The sequence below is a fragment of the Fusarium proliferatum genome (genome assembly GCF_900067095.1).
Source record: "Fusarium proliferatum ET1 genome assembly, contig: FPRO_scaffold008, whole genome shotgun sequence".
In the NCBI taxonomy this organism is placed as follows: Eukaryota; Fungi; Ascomycota; class Sordariomycetes; order Hypocreales; family Nectriaceae; genus Fusarium; species Fusarium proliferatum.
In genome coordinates this window covers 828,206-842,260 of record NW_022194797.1, presented here as the reverse complement: position 1 = coordinate 842,260, position 14,055 = coordinate 828,206, and the positions used below count along the sequence as shown (strand labels likewise).

Below are 14,055 nucleotides of genomic sequence, written 5' to 3'. Positions count from 1 at the left end.
TTGACCCAGCGGAGAAAGGCCTTGGCTGTCTTCTCCTTTGATGCTGTCTGCAGTGGTGGCATCTCTTCTTGTTGGAAGCGTTTCTGGAGGAGCTTAGGACGCCTGCACGAGACAAGAAGCTCATCTGTGCGTCGGAGTCGTGTTCTAAAGCTATTTTCTGCCTGTTGATACCTTCGCTTTATGAGATCGTGGTAGGTAGGTTGACGGGTTGGCAACGTTCTCCGCACAAGAGGATGAGCGTCGTCAAGTGATTTGAGCCGCGCGGAGAATCTCCATCGCCGTTTTTCCAAGAGTTGATCAACTGGCGGTATGCCGCTCTCGTGGTGGAGGATGGTGATGGGCGTCGTTTTCCAGATGGGCAGTATGGCTCTCATGGACTGGTGTAAGGCCTTGTTCATTCTTTGTATGAGATGTTGATTGCTCGATGGCGTGTCTCTATTAGGCTGACTCCATCGCGGTCTGGTGGTGCCCGGGTACCAGGCTTCAGATCCATGCAATAGTACCGGCTCGACACAAGCCATGACGGCACTTCGCACGGCGCTTGGGAGAGGGCCGTGTATCGTGTTGGCGAGACCCCGTAGATGATAGGCGACGGCATGCGCCTTGGCCGCCCACTTTTCGACGTGAACGCGGAACGATAGCCTGCTGTCAAGCCAGATGCCGAGCCAGCGTATGGCTGGCTCGGGGTGCTTCTCGACATCGCCGTGGCGTATAGCCGGCGTGGTCCTGAGTTTGCTGCGAGAGAAGTGCATGACTTCGGTCTTTTTCGGGTCAAACGAAACGCCATTTGCTGCACCCCATCGAACCATCTCGCCGATGGAGCTGGAGGCCGTTGCAGTGGTTTCATCTATTGTGTCGCCTATAGAAAGGATAGCCGTGTCGTCTGCGTAGCCGAAGCGGCCCTGAGGGTTGCCTAGTCGGTGGATTGGCTCAGTGTAGAGCAGGAAGAGGATGGGCGATACTGGTGAGCCTTGAGGCAGTCCACACTGGAGAGGAGCGAAGGGCGTGAGGGTGTCTTGATACCTCACGCGGGCTGAACGATCCTTCATGAAGGACTCAGCCCATCTGACGAGATGGTCGGGCCAGCCCTGTTCACGGAGACGCAAGACTAGTCTCTTGCGCATGACGGTGTCGAAGGCACCTTGGATATCCATCGTGACCAGGGTGGCCACCTTCTTGCGTGCAAATGCTTCTTCGATATCGTGGATCAAGGCGGTCACCAGGTCTGTTGCCGACCTTTTGGGGAGAGCGCCCGCCTGTTGTGGATGAAGGACGCCATAGTGAACAGCTGCCCACGCCAAGCGGCGAGCGATCAATCTTTCCAGCCCCTTTCCGAGACAGGAGAGCAAGGAGATGGGTCGCCATGCCCCTGGCTTTGTGAGGTCTCGTCGTCCCGGCTTCGCGATCATGACCACCTCCGCCTGCTTGAATGGTTCCGGGTGATGACCCAAGGAGAGGCACCTTTCGAACAAACGACGGATATGCGTCCCGACGATGTGCCACACGGCTTTGAGAAGATTGACGGTGATGCTATCCGCCCCAGGGGAAGTATTGCCTGTATGGATAGTCGCATGCTGTGCCTCGTCTAGGGAGACTTCGGGTGAGAATGTGATCGATCGAGGAGGAGAGACTGGTGTCCAGGGGTCTCCAATATCGTCATCAGAAGTTCGGCGTTCCAGTAACGCTCCCCGAAGTGCGCTCGCCTTGTCCATCTGAGTTTCGTATACAGCGTCGTCGACCTGCAGGGGAGGCGGCTGGAAGGGCCCCGGAGATTTCAGCCACCGGACGGTCTTGAAGACAGCACTGCTGCTGGAGAAGCTATCGATGAGTTCCCGCCAGTACTTTCGTTTTGCTCGGCGGACCACGCGATGAAAGTCTCTCTTGGCGATCTGAACATCCTGATTGAAGCTGAGGGGGTGCCTCCTTCTGATGGCCCGGAATGCAGCCGCGGCACAGGCGCACTCTTCTGTCCACCATGGAGCTGGGCAGCCACCTTTCCGTGAGGGCCGACCCACTGCCTTCGCTGCTGATGTTAGCAGATTTACAAGTGAAGACGCAAGATTGTCCAGCTCCGCGGGCGTTGAATCTCTGAGGGGGATCTCTGTGGCTCCAAGCTCTACGATCTCGACGAATCGTTTAAGCTCATCTTCTGTCGTCACTCGAATCTTGCCCGGCTGTAGTGGAGCGGGCTTTATGTTGGGGAGAGTCAAGCTGAGGGTGAAGTGGTCGGAGCTAGTGGCGAGATGGTCCTCAACAGTGGCTTCAGCAAGTGGGATGTTGGCAAAAGCGAGATCGATTGTGTTGCCGTGTGGGTTTGTTGGGATATCTAACGTGTTAAGCAGGTCGATGTCATTCTCTGATGCCCAACCGGCAATCTCTTGGCCGCGGTCCGTAGTCTGCCCTGTCTGCCAGCTTCGATGTCTAGCATTGAAATCGCCAGCGACGAGGCAGCGTTCCGGGACAGGCCATCGAAGCAGCGTGTCAAGGGCATCCCTTTCGTCGTTCTGGCGGTAGAAGTTGACTACAGTCACGCCATTGATTGTGATCCAGAGAATATCGCGAGTCTGGAACGGTCGTATCTGGTCAGCGAGAAGCCTTGGGTCTCGTCGGACATATGTCATCACTCTAGGTCGAGTATCGTTACTGTCCCAGGACTCTACTGGCGTGAACGTGTCGTAAGCAGGATGGGTCTTCGTCAGGCAGCGCGTTTTCGTATGGGCTGTCCACGGCTCCTGCAGGAGCACGATGTCATATCGTTCCGAGTCAGCCAGTGCCAGAGCGCAGTCGTGAGCCGGAGGGATCTTGCCGACATTGGCCTGGAAGACCTTGAGCGGCTTCCTGTCGTTCTTTCGTGTCTGCGAATATCTATTCCTGGTCATGAGGACGAGTAATGAGTACAATTCGACGCTTTCGTGGCGAGCCTGGTCTAGGATGCTCGGGCTCCTCCATTTCATAACCCGCCCTGGGGGCGGTGGCCACCATGATGCACGAAGGTGCTCGTGACGCGGCCGGGCTCGAGTCTCGAGCGTCTGGACGTTCGTCTGCTGGGGTATCGTCCCTCAGCAGCTCGGTCGTGTCTTGTCGGATTTCTATGTGGGATTCTGGTTGTGAATCCAAGTGACGTTGTCGGTACGTCTCAGCGCCCACTATTCTGATGTGTTCCCGTTGTTCTTTGCTGAGCCGGCGGAGGACGCCACGCACTTTCTTCGGCCGGGTGACACGTACAGGCGCTCGTGGCTAAGCAATTGACGCACTGCTCCCATGCAGCGCAGTCGTCTCCAGAGTGGCCAGTCTTGCCACAGCGTTGGCAGACTGGCTGTCTATGGCACTTGCGGGTAAAGTGGTAGCCCCAGCACGTTTCGCACTGCTTGGGGTACGTCGCTTTTGTCTACGAGTCTGGCCGCCCGGCTCCCGAAGAGGGACCAGAACCTCTTCTTGGTGGGCTTCAGGAAGGAGACAAGGAGAGCCTTGGTCAAAGGGTTATCCGAGAATTGTCTTCCAGGACGTATATCAACGGGCTTGAGCCCTGTCTGGATTTCTATCTCATCACTGACAACGCTGTCACTATCCACCTCGTTGCCGCGAAAGTCGGTCAGTCTTCTGGGAAAGTTGAGACCACGTAAGTATGCCATTCCTTGTTTTTTTCTACCGCCGTAGCTCCCAGCTCAGCCGCCCACTCGGCCTGCTTCTCTACGAGAAAATCGCGTGTTTCATGGTCGGCCAGTAAGGACTGCCAATCCCGACCTGACCGAAACTGGTGACCTTCCGAGACGGTGCCGAGTTTTTCCCTGATCAGGGTCCGGATGGCATAGCCGCTATGGTCCCTAGCCGGAGCTCCGGCTTCTAGACGGACGAAGACGCGGAGGTCCTGTCGGGGGGGGCGGGGGGGCTTTGTTGCTCTTGGCGATGAGGTGGGCCCTTTGTCGGTGCTTTGTTTTTGATGATGATGATGCTGGTGGGCTGTGCGGGCGCGGTCAGCGGGGAGCGAGGCGGCGGCGACACTGCTGTAGGTAGGTTTAGAACCTGGTACATCGCTAGAACTTCTTCGCAGGACGCTGTCGACAAACTTCTGAGCGAAACGTCGGCGGTCGGAGGTGAATTGCTTGTTGGCTTCTTCAAGCTTGGCGCCAGAAGGCCTGGAAGACCATTAGTTTGGCGTCGTACTCTTCCGCGTGTTTACGCGCGAGATCATTGGCCGATTCGATAATAGAGATTGGTTGCTGTTCAGGGGTCGATGCGGGATTGGCACGCTCAGCTCTTCGTACTCGAGGGGGCGGCGTTGAGTGGCGGGACGGTGTCTGGGCCGTCCGCCCAGGTCTGGGTGAAACACCAATGGGGCTGTTCACGACCGCGGGGCTGTTCTGCAAGAGGGCTGCACGGGCTCTTCGGTTCAGATTAGCGGGAGTGTGGACCCCTAGATCAAGGGCGGGGCCGAGGGGGGACGGGAGAGAAGCCATCGCTGCGACTTGCGACTGCGCAAAGCGCAGATTGAAATGTTTGTTGTGCACTTGTTAAGGATTTTGGTGTAGACAGGGCCACTTTCTTAACACTTGTATGCCAAGAAAGTGTGATGACGAAGGAAGGTGCGGCGGAAATAGGTGTTCTGTTTTTTGAACCAATGCAGGGTAGGAGAGTCATCATGTAGGTCGCACTGGTCATGCCAGTGCAGTGCAGGCAAGCTACCACCAGTCCGGCGCATCCTAACAGCAGCACGGGCAGTGCAGCAGCGCGGTACCCACCATTTTAGGGCACTCCTCCAATGACCCCACTGTATTTCCATCAACGTTTAGGGACCTTCCACTAATAGCGTGGAGCCCAAGGCCGTCTATCCACCATTTTTCTAGTTGCTCAGCTCAGATGTGGCATACATGACGTACGCTTAGAGTCAAGGGAGAGTAGGCGGGGGATAAGATGAGGGCAAAGATGAGGGCAAAGATGCGGGCAAAACCAAGCTTATCGCGGTGCTGATGTAGAACGCATCGCGCTACCAACATTTCTCACATTATTACTCACCCATCTCAATCAACAAGATCGAGTAAATACGAGGAGATTCGGTCGGAAATACCATGATGCGGGATAATCTGATGTCGCATGCGTCAGTGATTGGCAAAGACCTCGTATCGACGTCCAATTTTAACATGCTTGCGGACGAGAAACGCACCAATTGTAGAGCTGGACGAGCTCAAGTCTCCGCTTTTGGCGTGTTTCCCCTCGTTAGCTTATTTCTAATTTCCCATGCCAACCCCGTCGAGTCCAGTCCATCCCGTCTTTGTTTCTCCATCCGACAGACTTCAATTATCAACTTGAAACCATCACGAGTTCTATCAGCTTGATCGCTTCCATCACTGAAGCATCTTTGATAGTCCCGGCATAGTTTGACTCAACAGTGTCCGACACTCTCGCTTCATTTTCCGGACCTGATCGCCATTTGAACTTACCCGCGTCAGCCGAAAGTCTGTCATCGCGCGCATCATCGAAACATCAACAATGGTTCGCAGTGTCGCATTTTACTGTCGCATATAATCCAACAGCCTCAAGTCCCATTCAAGGCGCGCAGGCGCATCTAACTATCGCGTCAATTTCAGCGGTAGCCGACCGCATTAATCCACCGCAATCATGAAGCTATTCACAGCATCTCTCATCTTATTCTCATGGCTCGCCCAATTTCCCGCCGCAATGGCCGGCAGGGTTCTCGAGTCAAAATCGCTCAACAGTTGTCAACAAGGTTCCCTATTGACTGCCAGTCTCTTTCACGTTGTCGTCACACCAAACAACTCACTGGCAACCGTTAACGTGAATGCTCTGGCGTCTATCCAAGGCTATGTAAACTTTGATGTTACACTCGAAGCCTATGGCCATCAATTCATCCACGAGGTTGTCGACCCTTGCAGAACTAGCTTCGACCTGTCGAGTCTATGTCCTATGGCACCCGGTGATATCGACATCAAGTTCAACTTCCCAATTGGCAATGCCTTGGATCAGATTCCCGGTATCGCGTATGGCATTCCTGACCTGGATGCCACTGTGCGCGCATATATCAACATGACCTCCACAGGCGAGAGTATTGCATGTGTCGAGGCTGATTTCTCCACTGGTAAAACCGTCGAGCAACTCTCAGTCAAATGGGTCACTGCCATCATTATTGGAATCGGTCTCGTTTCTTCAGCACTCATCTCGCTAGCCGGCTACGGCAACGCAGCTGCTCATCTTGCCGCCAACACTTTGTCACTCTTTGCCTACTTCCAGGCCCAGGCTATCATCGGACTTACTGCTGTTACCATGCCACCCATCGTGGATGCTTGGACGCAGAACTTCCAGTGGTCTATGGGTATCATCCGAATGGGCTGGATGCAAGATATCTTCACTTGGTATGACCGTGCTACAGGGGGTAAGCCAGCTCGTCTCTTTGACAATCTCGCTACTGCTTCGGTCCAAGTTGTGAAAAGGTCTTTGGAAAGCATTCCTGGTGCTGCAGCTCTGATTCGTCGTGACTTCGCCTTCTCGAAACGAGGCAATATTGAACTCGAAACCGGCTCATATCTGGTCTACGGCATCCAGCGCGTGGCATTCCGCTCACATATTGAGACAACGAATCTCTTCCTAACCGCCATTGTCTTCTTCGGTATTTTTACTGTCTTCGCCTGCATCCTAGTCTTCCTTTTCAAGCTCGTCCTCGACCTGTGTGCAAAGCAGGCTTGGATCAAGCGTGAGCGCTTCCTCGAATTCCGAACTGAATGGCGTACCATCCTGAAGGGAATTCTGCTGAGACTCACCTTCATGGGCTTCCCTCCCATCACTATCCTCTGCCTCTGGGAGTTCACGCAGGTTGACTCGGCTGCGCACGTTGTTCTCGCAGTCTTCTTCTTTTTCACAGTTCTGCTCACCCTCGCCGCGGCAGCTTTGAAGATCGTCACACTCGCGAGGCACAACAACCCGGTCGTTACTCTATACTCGAATTCGCGAATCCTCAACAAATGGGGATTCTTGTACATCCAGTATCGAGCTACAGGCTACTACTTTATCGTGCCCCAGCTTGCTTACATCTTCGTCAAGGGCATGTTTGTCGCTCTGAGTCAGAAGAGCGGCGTTACCCAGGCAGTCGCCCTAATTCTCATCGAAGCCGCTGCTCTCATCGCCACCAGCGTCATGCGTCCCTTCATGGACAAGAGCACGAACTCCTTCAACATTGCCATCTTTGTTCTCAACTTCCTTAACGCCATCTGTCTCTTCATCTTCACCAATGTTCTCGGCATGCCTCGAATGGGTCCCTCCGTCACTGGCCTCGTTCTCTTCGTCGCCAACGCCGCGTTCTCCCTGATCCTGCTGCTTATGATCATTATATCGAGTGCCCTTGTCTTCTGGCGAAAGAACCCAGATGCACGATACCAATTCATGGCTGATGACAGAGCTTCGTTCATGAAGTCCAGGTCGTCCACACAGATCGATACCATGACACAGCTCGACGCGTTGGCTGCCACCGCCCGCGGAGACCCAACAGCTCGCTCTCGCCCTGTATCGAGATCTTCGTCAGAGCTTGCAGCGCCTGCATTTCCCAATGCCGGGGCCAAGCATACTTCGACTTCGACTCTATCTTCAAGGAGCCCGCATAAAGACTCACAAATAGATATCAGGGAAACAGAGCGGTAGAGTATTCTCATTGACGTACGATGAGACATTCTCAGACGGAGTAAGATAAATTTACACTGTTTTATATTGTAATTATTGCCTGCCCCTTTGAGGTAGGACTTGAACATTTCGTGAAAAAATATAGGTTAAGGAGTTGATATTGTATTTTCTTTAAGCTGGCCAACTCGTACAACAGATAAGGTGTATAGTGATTTATAAATTTCAATGAGATGAAGACATAGATTTATGACGGTTTTGTTTTTCTCCACGGGTTACTCAGTTAAGTGCTGCCTATAAGGTCTAGCTTTAGACTGTAAATATAAGCGATGATTGATCCTCCACGGTTTACAATGCCTCCAATGCATCCACCAAGACGACTTAACTTCGTATGTCAAATTGCAAGGTTCTGGGTTTCGATAATACCAAGTTCGATCATCTTGCCAGATACATTAGCGGCATCGGTGTAGACCCTTTGAAGGGCGGTAAAAGAGTCATAATCTAGGTTTTCATCTGAGCGGCATTCGCTTATGCTGTAGCCTTTGGCCAGAGAATTATTATCATTACTTCTATCAGGTTACTATAGTCCCGTATTTTATCCACGATTATGATATCCCAGCCCATTCCATATTCTCCTTTATGATCTATTGTGTCCCTCTAAATCTTTATGCATGTGTACCTCCTTTTTAGCTGATCCATTCTGCCTTAACTCCTAAATCATTCTCCTGAATGAACCTCGCCCTCCTTTTGTCTCTTTTCTCCCTTTTCGCTCTCCAGAATGCGTCATCGTCATCATCAGTGCTATCTTCCTCGACGGCAACACTGGTACGGGGAATATCAGATCTATTGTTGTCCCAGTTACTGAGAGACATTGTTTCGTCGTTCTTGGTTGCCTTTGCCGAAAGTGTTTGGTTCACAGCTTTGGAAACTGGTCTGTAACGACTTGGAAGACCTATGGTGTTTCGTTCTGACGGTGCCACTGACGCTGCATATCCACCGGGTTGCTGATAAACAGATCTGGCGTAATTTGAGGGTGCGTAGTTCGACTTCGCATAGATCGAAGGCGCGTACTGAGACGGCGCATACGTCGACCCCGCACCGGGCGGCCCCATGTTCATGACCGGCTGCTGAGATGAAAAGGCATTCCAGGATTGGTTGTTTCTCTGGTTCATAGTCGCCATGGATCTCAGAACCTCAGTCTGAGCCTGCAATAAGTTGAACATCTCTTGATTAGAATGGAGTGGGGACAGCTGAGGGACAGCAACTGGAGTTTGAGGCCTGGAGAAGGCCATCGGGGTCTGCGCCCCTGGCAAGCCAAAAGAATGCGCTATTCCGACCGGTTGTGCCGTTGCGTGACACCAATTGAAAGCCTCGTTGGTGTCGGGCAGAGGTTGGAAGCCGGTGCTAGGGAGCACACGACGAGCCTTCTTAGCGCGCTCTTCGCTCGCTATCACGCCGACCAAACCACCTGGGATGATTTGCTGGTTGTTCAAAGGCCAGGCGGTTTGTGGGGGTCCTGGGTAGATATCTTGCGGAAGACTCCTTGCAAATTCGGGCATTGGTATCCGTGAGTTTTGTCTGATGTTAATTGGTAGGAGCTGCGAGATGGACTCTCCCCTCATGTGACCGAAGTTAATGACGGATGGAGCTTTGCTGCCTGATCTTCGCTGAATCTGCAGCAGTGCTAAAGGCACATCCTCATCTTCATCTTCGTTGTCATGCCTTGGGACGAGATCTTCTCGCAAACCTTGAAAAGCCTTGAACGACTTCATGGACCACGACGAAGAGATGCGCGAGTGAGAGTGCAATGGTGGGAGATCAGGCCCATTTGTACTCTTCATCATCTGTTGTCGATAACCGCCATCGAGATACGCCTGCTGCTTCTTACGCTGCGCTTTCTGCCTGTTCACAGCCTCGGTATCGTCTATACACTCGTAGTCAACTTTGTCGTCCTCCTCTTCTTCACCGCCGTAGAAGCGCCTCTCAGCTTCTTCTCGGGCTTTGCGCTTTTGGAGAGCTTCGAACTCGGCCGCTGTCATGACCTTGGCGTGGCTTATTCGAGATGTCGGAGGAGGTCGTGGAAGGTGTGCTTCTACCTCGCCGGCTTCGGGCACTGAGTCAAGTGGTGGAACATATAGATCGGCGAGATCTTCAAGACCTTCATGGATCTGGTATATTGGCCTTGGCCTTGGCCTTGTCGTTGGAATACGGGAGTGTGAAAATAAGGGCTCTGAATCTGCAGAGTCCGGTGTATTTAGGCTTTCATCATTGATGAATGGCCACCGTGGAGTATGGCCGGCTGTTGGGCCAATCAGTTGCTCGAATTCGGAGAAGTCCTGCTCTGTTCGATCGTTTTGGTTGTCTTGAGTATTCCAAGCCTGCGAGTAATGCTCAATAATGCCAGCGTTAGACGAGAATCTCAACGTTGATGGATCACTTGGTGTAGTTGGAGAAACGGCCTGAGCGTCGCTTGAGGTGCGGACATTTGTGTCGATCGGTTCAAGGTACGTTCCCGATTTAATGAGCGGTCGAATCTTAGAGATGTTTAGATCGAGAGGACTGGTTCGGTGCAGAGTCGACGCCGTAACATCCATGCTACGACCTTGAGCATGGCCATGTCGGCTTGACAACGACAGCGATTGAGTACCATCATGGTTCAAATGAGTGTGTGGTATCGTGCTCAAAGACATGAAGGGCAGATGTCGCTCAAGCGCGAGTAAGAACAGGATGATCATAGGACCAATGCTCATGGGGAGATCGCCAGTCGCTGAAGAATTATCTTCAATATGTCATCGTTGCCAAGACACCCCTTGGCTCAGTATCCTCCCTTAAAGGGATGGTGTCTGCGCATGGAGAGCTTCAATGTCTCAGCCTTGAAGGGAGTGAGTCTCCCTTGAGTACAAGGGTGGAGAGCATTCTTAAAATAAACATCACCGCTTCTCAAAACCTTGAAATCAACTTTAAGTTCTTGTTCTTCTTGAATTGGCTTTACCCGTATAGATAATCACGAAGCATATATACCCACCGTAGCAACTCCCTGGACGTTTGGGCAGCCCAGCTCATACGGCGTAAGATGAGTCTCTCAATTGATAGCGCCAACGGTGGCATATGAATAAAGTGTTTCACGACGCACAAAATAGCCTTATCACATGAGGCTATCTGCAGGCAGTGTTCTTCGCGACATCATTGACTGTGTCAGCGGTCTACTCGCCGAACTGGACCCGACCGGTCTATCCCGCTTCTATGACCGCGAGAAGACGGAATCTCCGATGCAGGGACGGAGGAATGCGCTAAATTCCAATTTAGCATAAACGACTGCCGGTATGGTCTAAACGACAACCATTCTGAGCCAGCTCGTAATAAACCATGATGGTATTCGAGAAAACGTCTCAGGGGTCTAAGAACAAAGGCGATATGCAATAATATGCCAGTCGTCGTGCCGACGGCATAACGCCAAGAAAGATGTTTTAAACTCAAGGCTACGGTAGATAATTGCCGAGGACACTTTATTAAAGTTTACTGAAACAAGCGATTGTAACATAGGAAATTACAAAGATGTCATTGCTAAATGACCTTCCTAAAAAGGGTCAGTTAGAGATGTCTCAAAGTTAAAGCGATTGCTCAATTGGCCAGACCGCCGAATGGACTCGTGTGATGAGAATTTTATAGACTCAGGTAAATTCGCACTAACATCCGAATCAACCCTATTTTCCATCTTGACAGCGGCATCTCGTTGCTTCCCTCAGACTACCTCACATCGTCCTCGTTTACGCCCATGGTGAAGATGCTCACTTGCAGACCCTCTCGAAGGTCTCGTTCAACTTTCCACCGCAGTTCTGAATTTGCTGAGCCTCATACTCAAGACTAGCATAGATCTGACATCCTTCACCACCCATGATCCTGCCAGTCTCCTCGCTGCCTCCGTACTTGAGAACCCTGGCAGCCATTCCGGCAGCAACGGCCTGGTTCCTGGTGGGGTCATTCAAAGCCGTGCCATTGTTGAACTTGGCTGCTCCTGCAACAGCAGCGTAGCCTAGACGACGAGCGTAGAGAAAGCTGATCTGCTCGTCGATGGCATCGATGAATTTGCGCGCACATGCCAGAGCTTCGTCAGGATCAGTGGACTTGCAGGATGATACAGCAACAGGAACATCGTTGAGACAGGTGACGTTGTATGGATATGTTGTGCTGTGAGCTGATAAAGGAGAGCCTGGGTAGTTATGCGCTGTGGCGTTGATAGACGGCTTCTCAATGCATCTTGCGATCTTTGCAGATGATAGGCGACAGGAACCTGCAGCTGCAGCTGTGCAGAGCAAAAGGATAGTGTAAAGAGGCGATGTAAAATGCATGGCTGTTGGTTAGGATAAGTAAGAGAAAGAAAAGTAAAAAGAAAAGGAAAGAGGTAAAAGGAAAGGAAAAAGATATAAAGAGAAAAATAAAAAGAAATTAAAAAGTTAATTATATTAGAATAGTTATATATATATTTATAATTTTCTTTTTTACTTTTTTAAAAGATTAAACTTTTTTATATATATAAATATAAAACTTTATTATTTTACCTTTTATATTAATAATTAAAAGTTTAATAATCTAAATAAAAAAAAGTTTTTTATAATAAAATATAAAATATAATATTTATATTAATTATTTATTGTATAGTTTTAACTTAATAATAATTTATAAATAAAATTTAAATATTTAATAAATTATAAAAATTTTAATAATTAAATTTTTAATTAAATTAAAGTTTTTATAAATTTATTTAATAAATTATTTATAGATTATAATATTTTTAATAACTTTATTAAAAATAAAAATACTATTAATTAATTAACTTAAATATTACTTATTTATATCTTTTTTTACTTTATATTTTTTATATTATATTATTCTATAATTTAATTTAATTTATTATTAATCTATTAAGCTAGCTTTAATTTATTAATATGTATATTTTTTTCTTTAATATTAAAACCTATATTTTCTAATTTACCTTTTTTTTTTTTCTTTTTTTAATTTCCCTTCTTTACTTTATAATAGCCTTTAATTTTATAATATAATAATTAATATATTACTTTAATCTTTATAATTTTATATTTTAGCTATATAGATTATTATTAATATAAATTATTATTATTACTAAATTAAATATTAATAATAGAGACTTATTATTAATTTAATAGATATTGATCTTAATTTAAGTAATCTTTAATATCTTTTAAGGCCTTTATTTAATTAATTATATACCTAAATATATATATTTAATTAATAAAGTTATTATTAACTTTAGGTTAATTTAACTTTTATTAATTAACTTATATAAAAGTTAACTTAATTCCTTTAAACCTTTAAACCTTACTATTACCTTTTATTTATGCTCTTACTTTTATAATTTTAAACTATAACTAGCCTATTATTAATTTAGAAGTAGCTCTCTCTTTACTATAATAACCCTTTTGGCTATATTAAAAAGCCACTTTTTATATATATTTAGGTTTAGGCCTATAAAGGCAGTCAAAAAGGCTATTTAATTTAACTAAAGAAAATAACCTTTCTTTAGGCCTCTCTTTAGGTCCTTTTAGCCTAATAGCTTATAACTAACCTAAATTAAATTAATTAGGCTAAAAGGGCCTATATAATAAATTAACCTAATTAGATTATAATTAAAGATAGCTATTTTAATAAGGCTAGATTAGCTTTTTAATAAAAAGTTCTTTTTAATTATAGCTATTATTATATATATCTCTTTATATTTCTTTTTATTAACTGCCCTTATAGTAGGTCTAATAGCTAGATTAAGGTTATAGCCAGTTAAATAATAGGTATAATTATATAGCTATAGGCTATTTTATATAGGTATTATAACGGTTATGATGAGCATTCCAGGGTAAGAGGTCTAGCCTCGTTGGTGGGGTCAGAAGGCTGTCTGTGGTGACAGACATAAAGGGACGGATTCCCCTCGATATCTTAGTTTTATTATGCTTTTTTAGACTGAATTTTATACTTTTTGTCCTTATATTTAATATTATTAAACTGATTACTTAATTACCTATCTAATAATAAAGACCCCATCTCAATTAAACCTCTATAGCTGTCTGCACTTAGCTTGCAATTAAGGCTATTAGAAGTTATCGTCCTCTTGCAGTCTTTTCCTTGTTGTTGCTCTTTACCTTTAAAGTATTATATTAGTAGCTATAATTAATATTAATAGCTATAACTAATAGTTAGGTTAGGAAATATACTTTATAATAAATTTAATGCAGTATATTTTAAAGGTTAATTATAGATCTTTTAAGTAGGTTAAAGGAATAAGGCTAATATAGCTATTAAGAGACTTATAGGCAGTATTAATATTACTTAATTAAAGCAGTAATTATATTATTAAGGTAAATAAACTTTATAAGATTTTAACCTTTAGGATATAGACCTATT

The 14,055-nt window shown here is 47.3% G+C and overlaps 5 protein-coding genes across 5 annotated transcripts; 1 reads left to right on the top strand and 4 right to left on the bottom strand.

Moving 5' to 3' along the window:
- Positions 1–297: 297 nt before the first annotated feature.
- Positions 298–2,879, bottom strand: FPRO_14000 (uncharacterized protein; the record flags this gene model as incomplete). Its single annotated transcript, XM_031218977.1, has 2 exons — positions 298–389; positions 449–2,879. The coding sequence occupies 2 exons, from the start codon at positions 2,877–2,879 to the stop codon at positions 298–300; spliced, it is 2,523 nt and encodes an 840-aa protein (XP_031084782.1).
- Positions 2,880–3,320: 441 nt separating this feature from the next.
- FPRO_13999 (uncharacterized protein) lies at positions 3,321–4,457 on the bottom strand (the record flags this gene model as incomplete). Its single annotated transcript, XM_031218976.1, has 3 exons — positions 3,321–3,600; positions 3,678–4,136; positions 4,165–4,457. 3 exons carry the CDS (start codon positions 4,455–4,457, stop codon positions 3,321–3,323), a joined length of 1,032 nt encoding a protein of 343 aa, XP_031084781.1.
- A 1,159-nt stretch (positions 4,458–5,616) lies between these two features.
- On the top strand, positions 5,617–7,647 carry FPRO_13998 (uncharacterized protein; the record flags this gene model as incomplete). Its single annotated transcript, XM_031218975.1, has 1 exon — positions 5,617–7,647. The coding sequence occupies one exon, from the start codon at positions 5,617–5,619 to the stop codon at positions 7,645–7,647; it is 2,031 nt and encodes a 676-aa protein (XP_031084780.1).
- Positions 7,648–8,309: 662 nt separating this feature from the next.
- FPRO_13997 (uncharacterized protein) lies at positions 8,310–10,313 on the bottom strand (the record flags this gene model as incomplete). Its single annotated transcript, XM_031218974.1, has 1 exon — positions 8,310–10,313. One exon carries the CDS (start codon positions 10,311–10,313, stop codon positions 8,310–8,312), a length of 2,004 nt encoding a protein of 667 aa, XP_031084779.1.
- Positions 10,314–11,411: 1,098 nt separating this feature from the next.
- FPRO_13996 (uncharacterized protein) lies at positions 11,412–11,972 on the bottom strand (the record flags this gene model as incomplete). The annotated part of the gene is made up of 1 exon (XM_031218973.1): positions 11,412–11,972. The coding sequence occupies one exon, from the start codon at positions 11,970–11,972 to the stop codon at positions 11,412–11,414; it is 561 nt and encodes a 186-aa protein (XP_031084778.1).
- Positions 11,973–14,055: the final 2,083 nt, after the last annotated feature.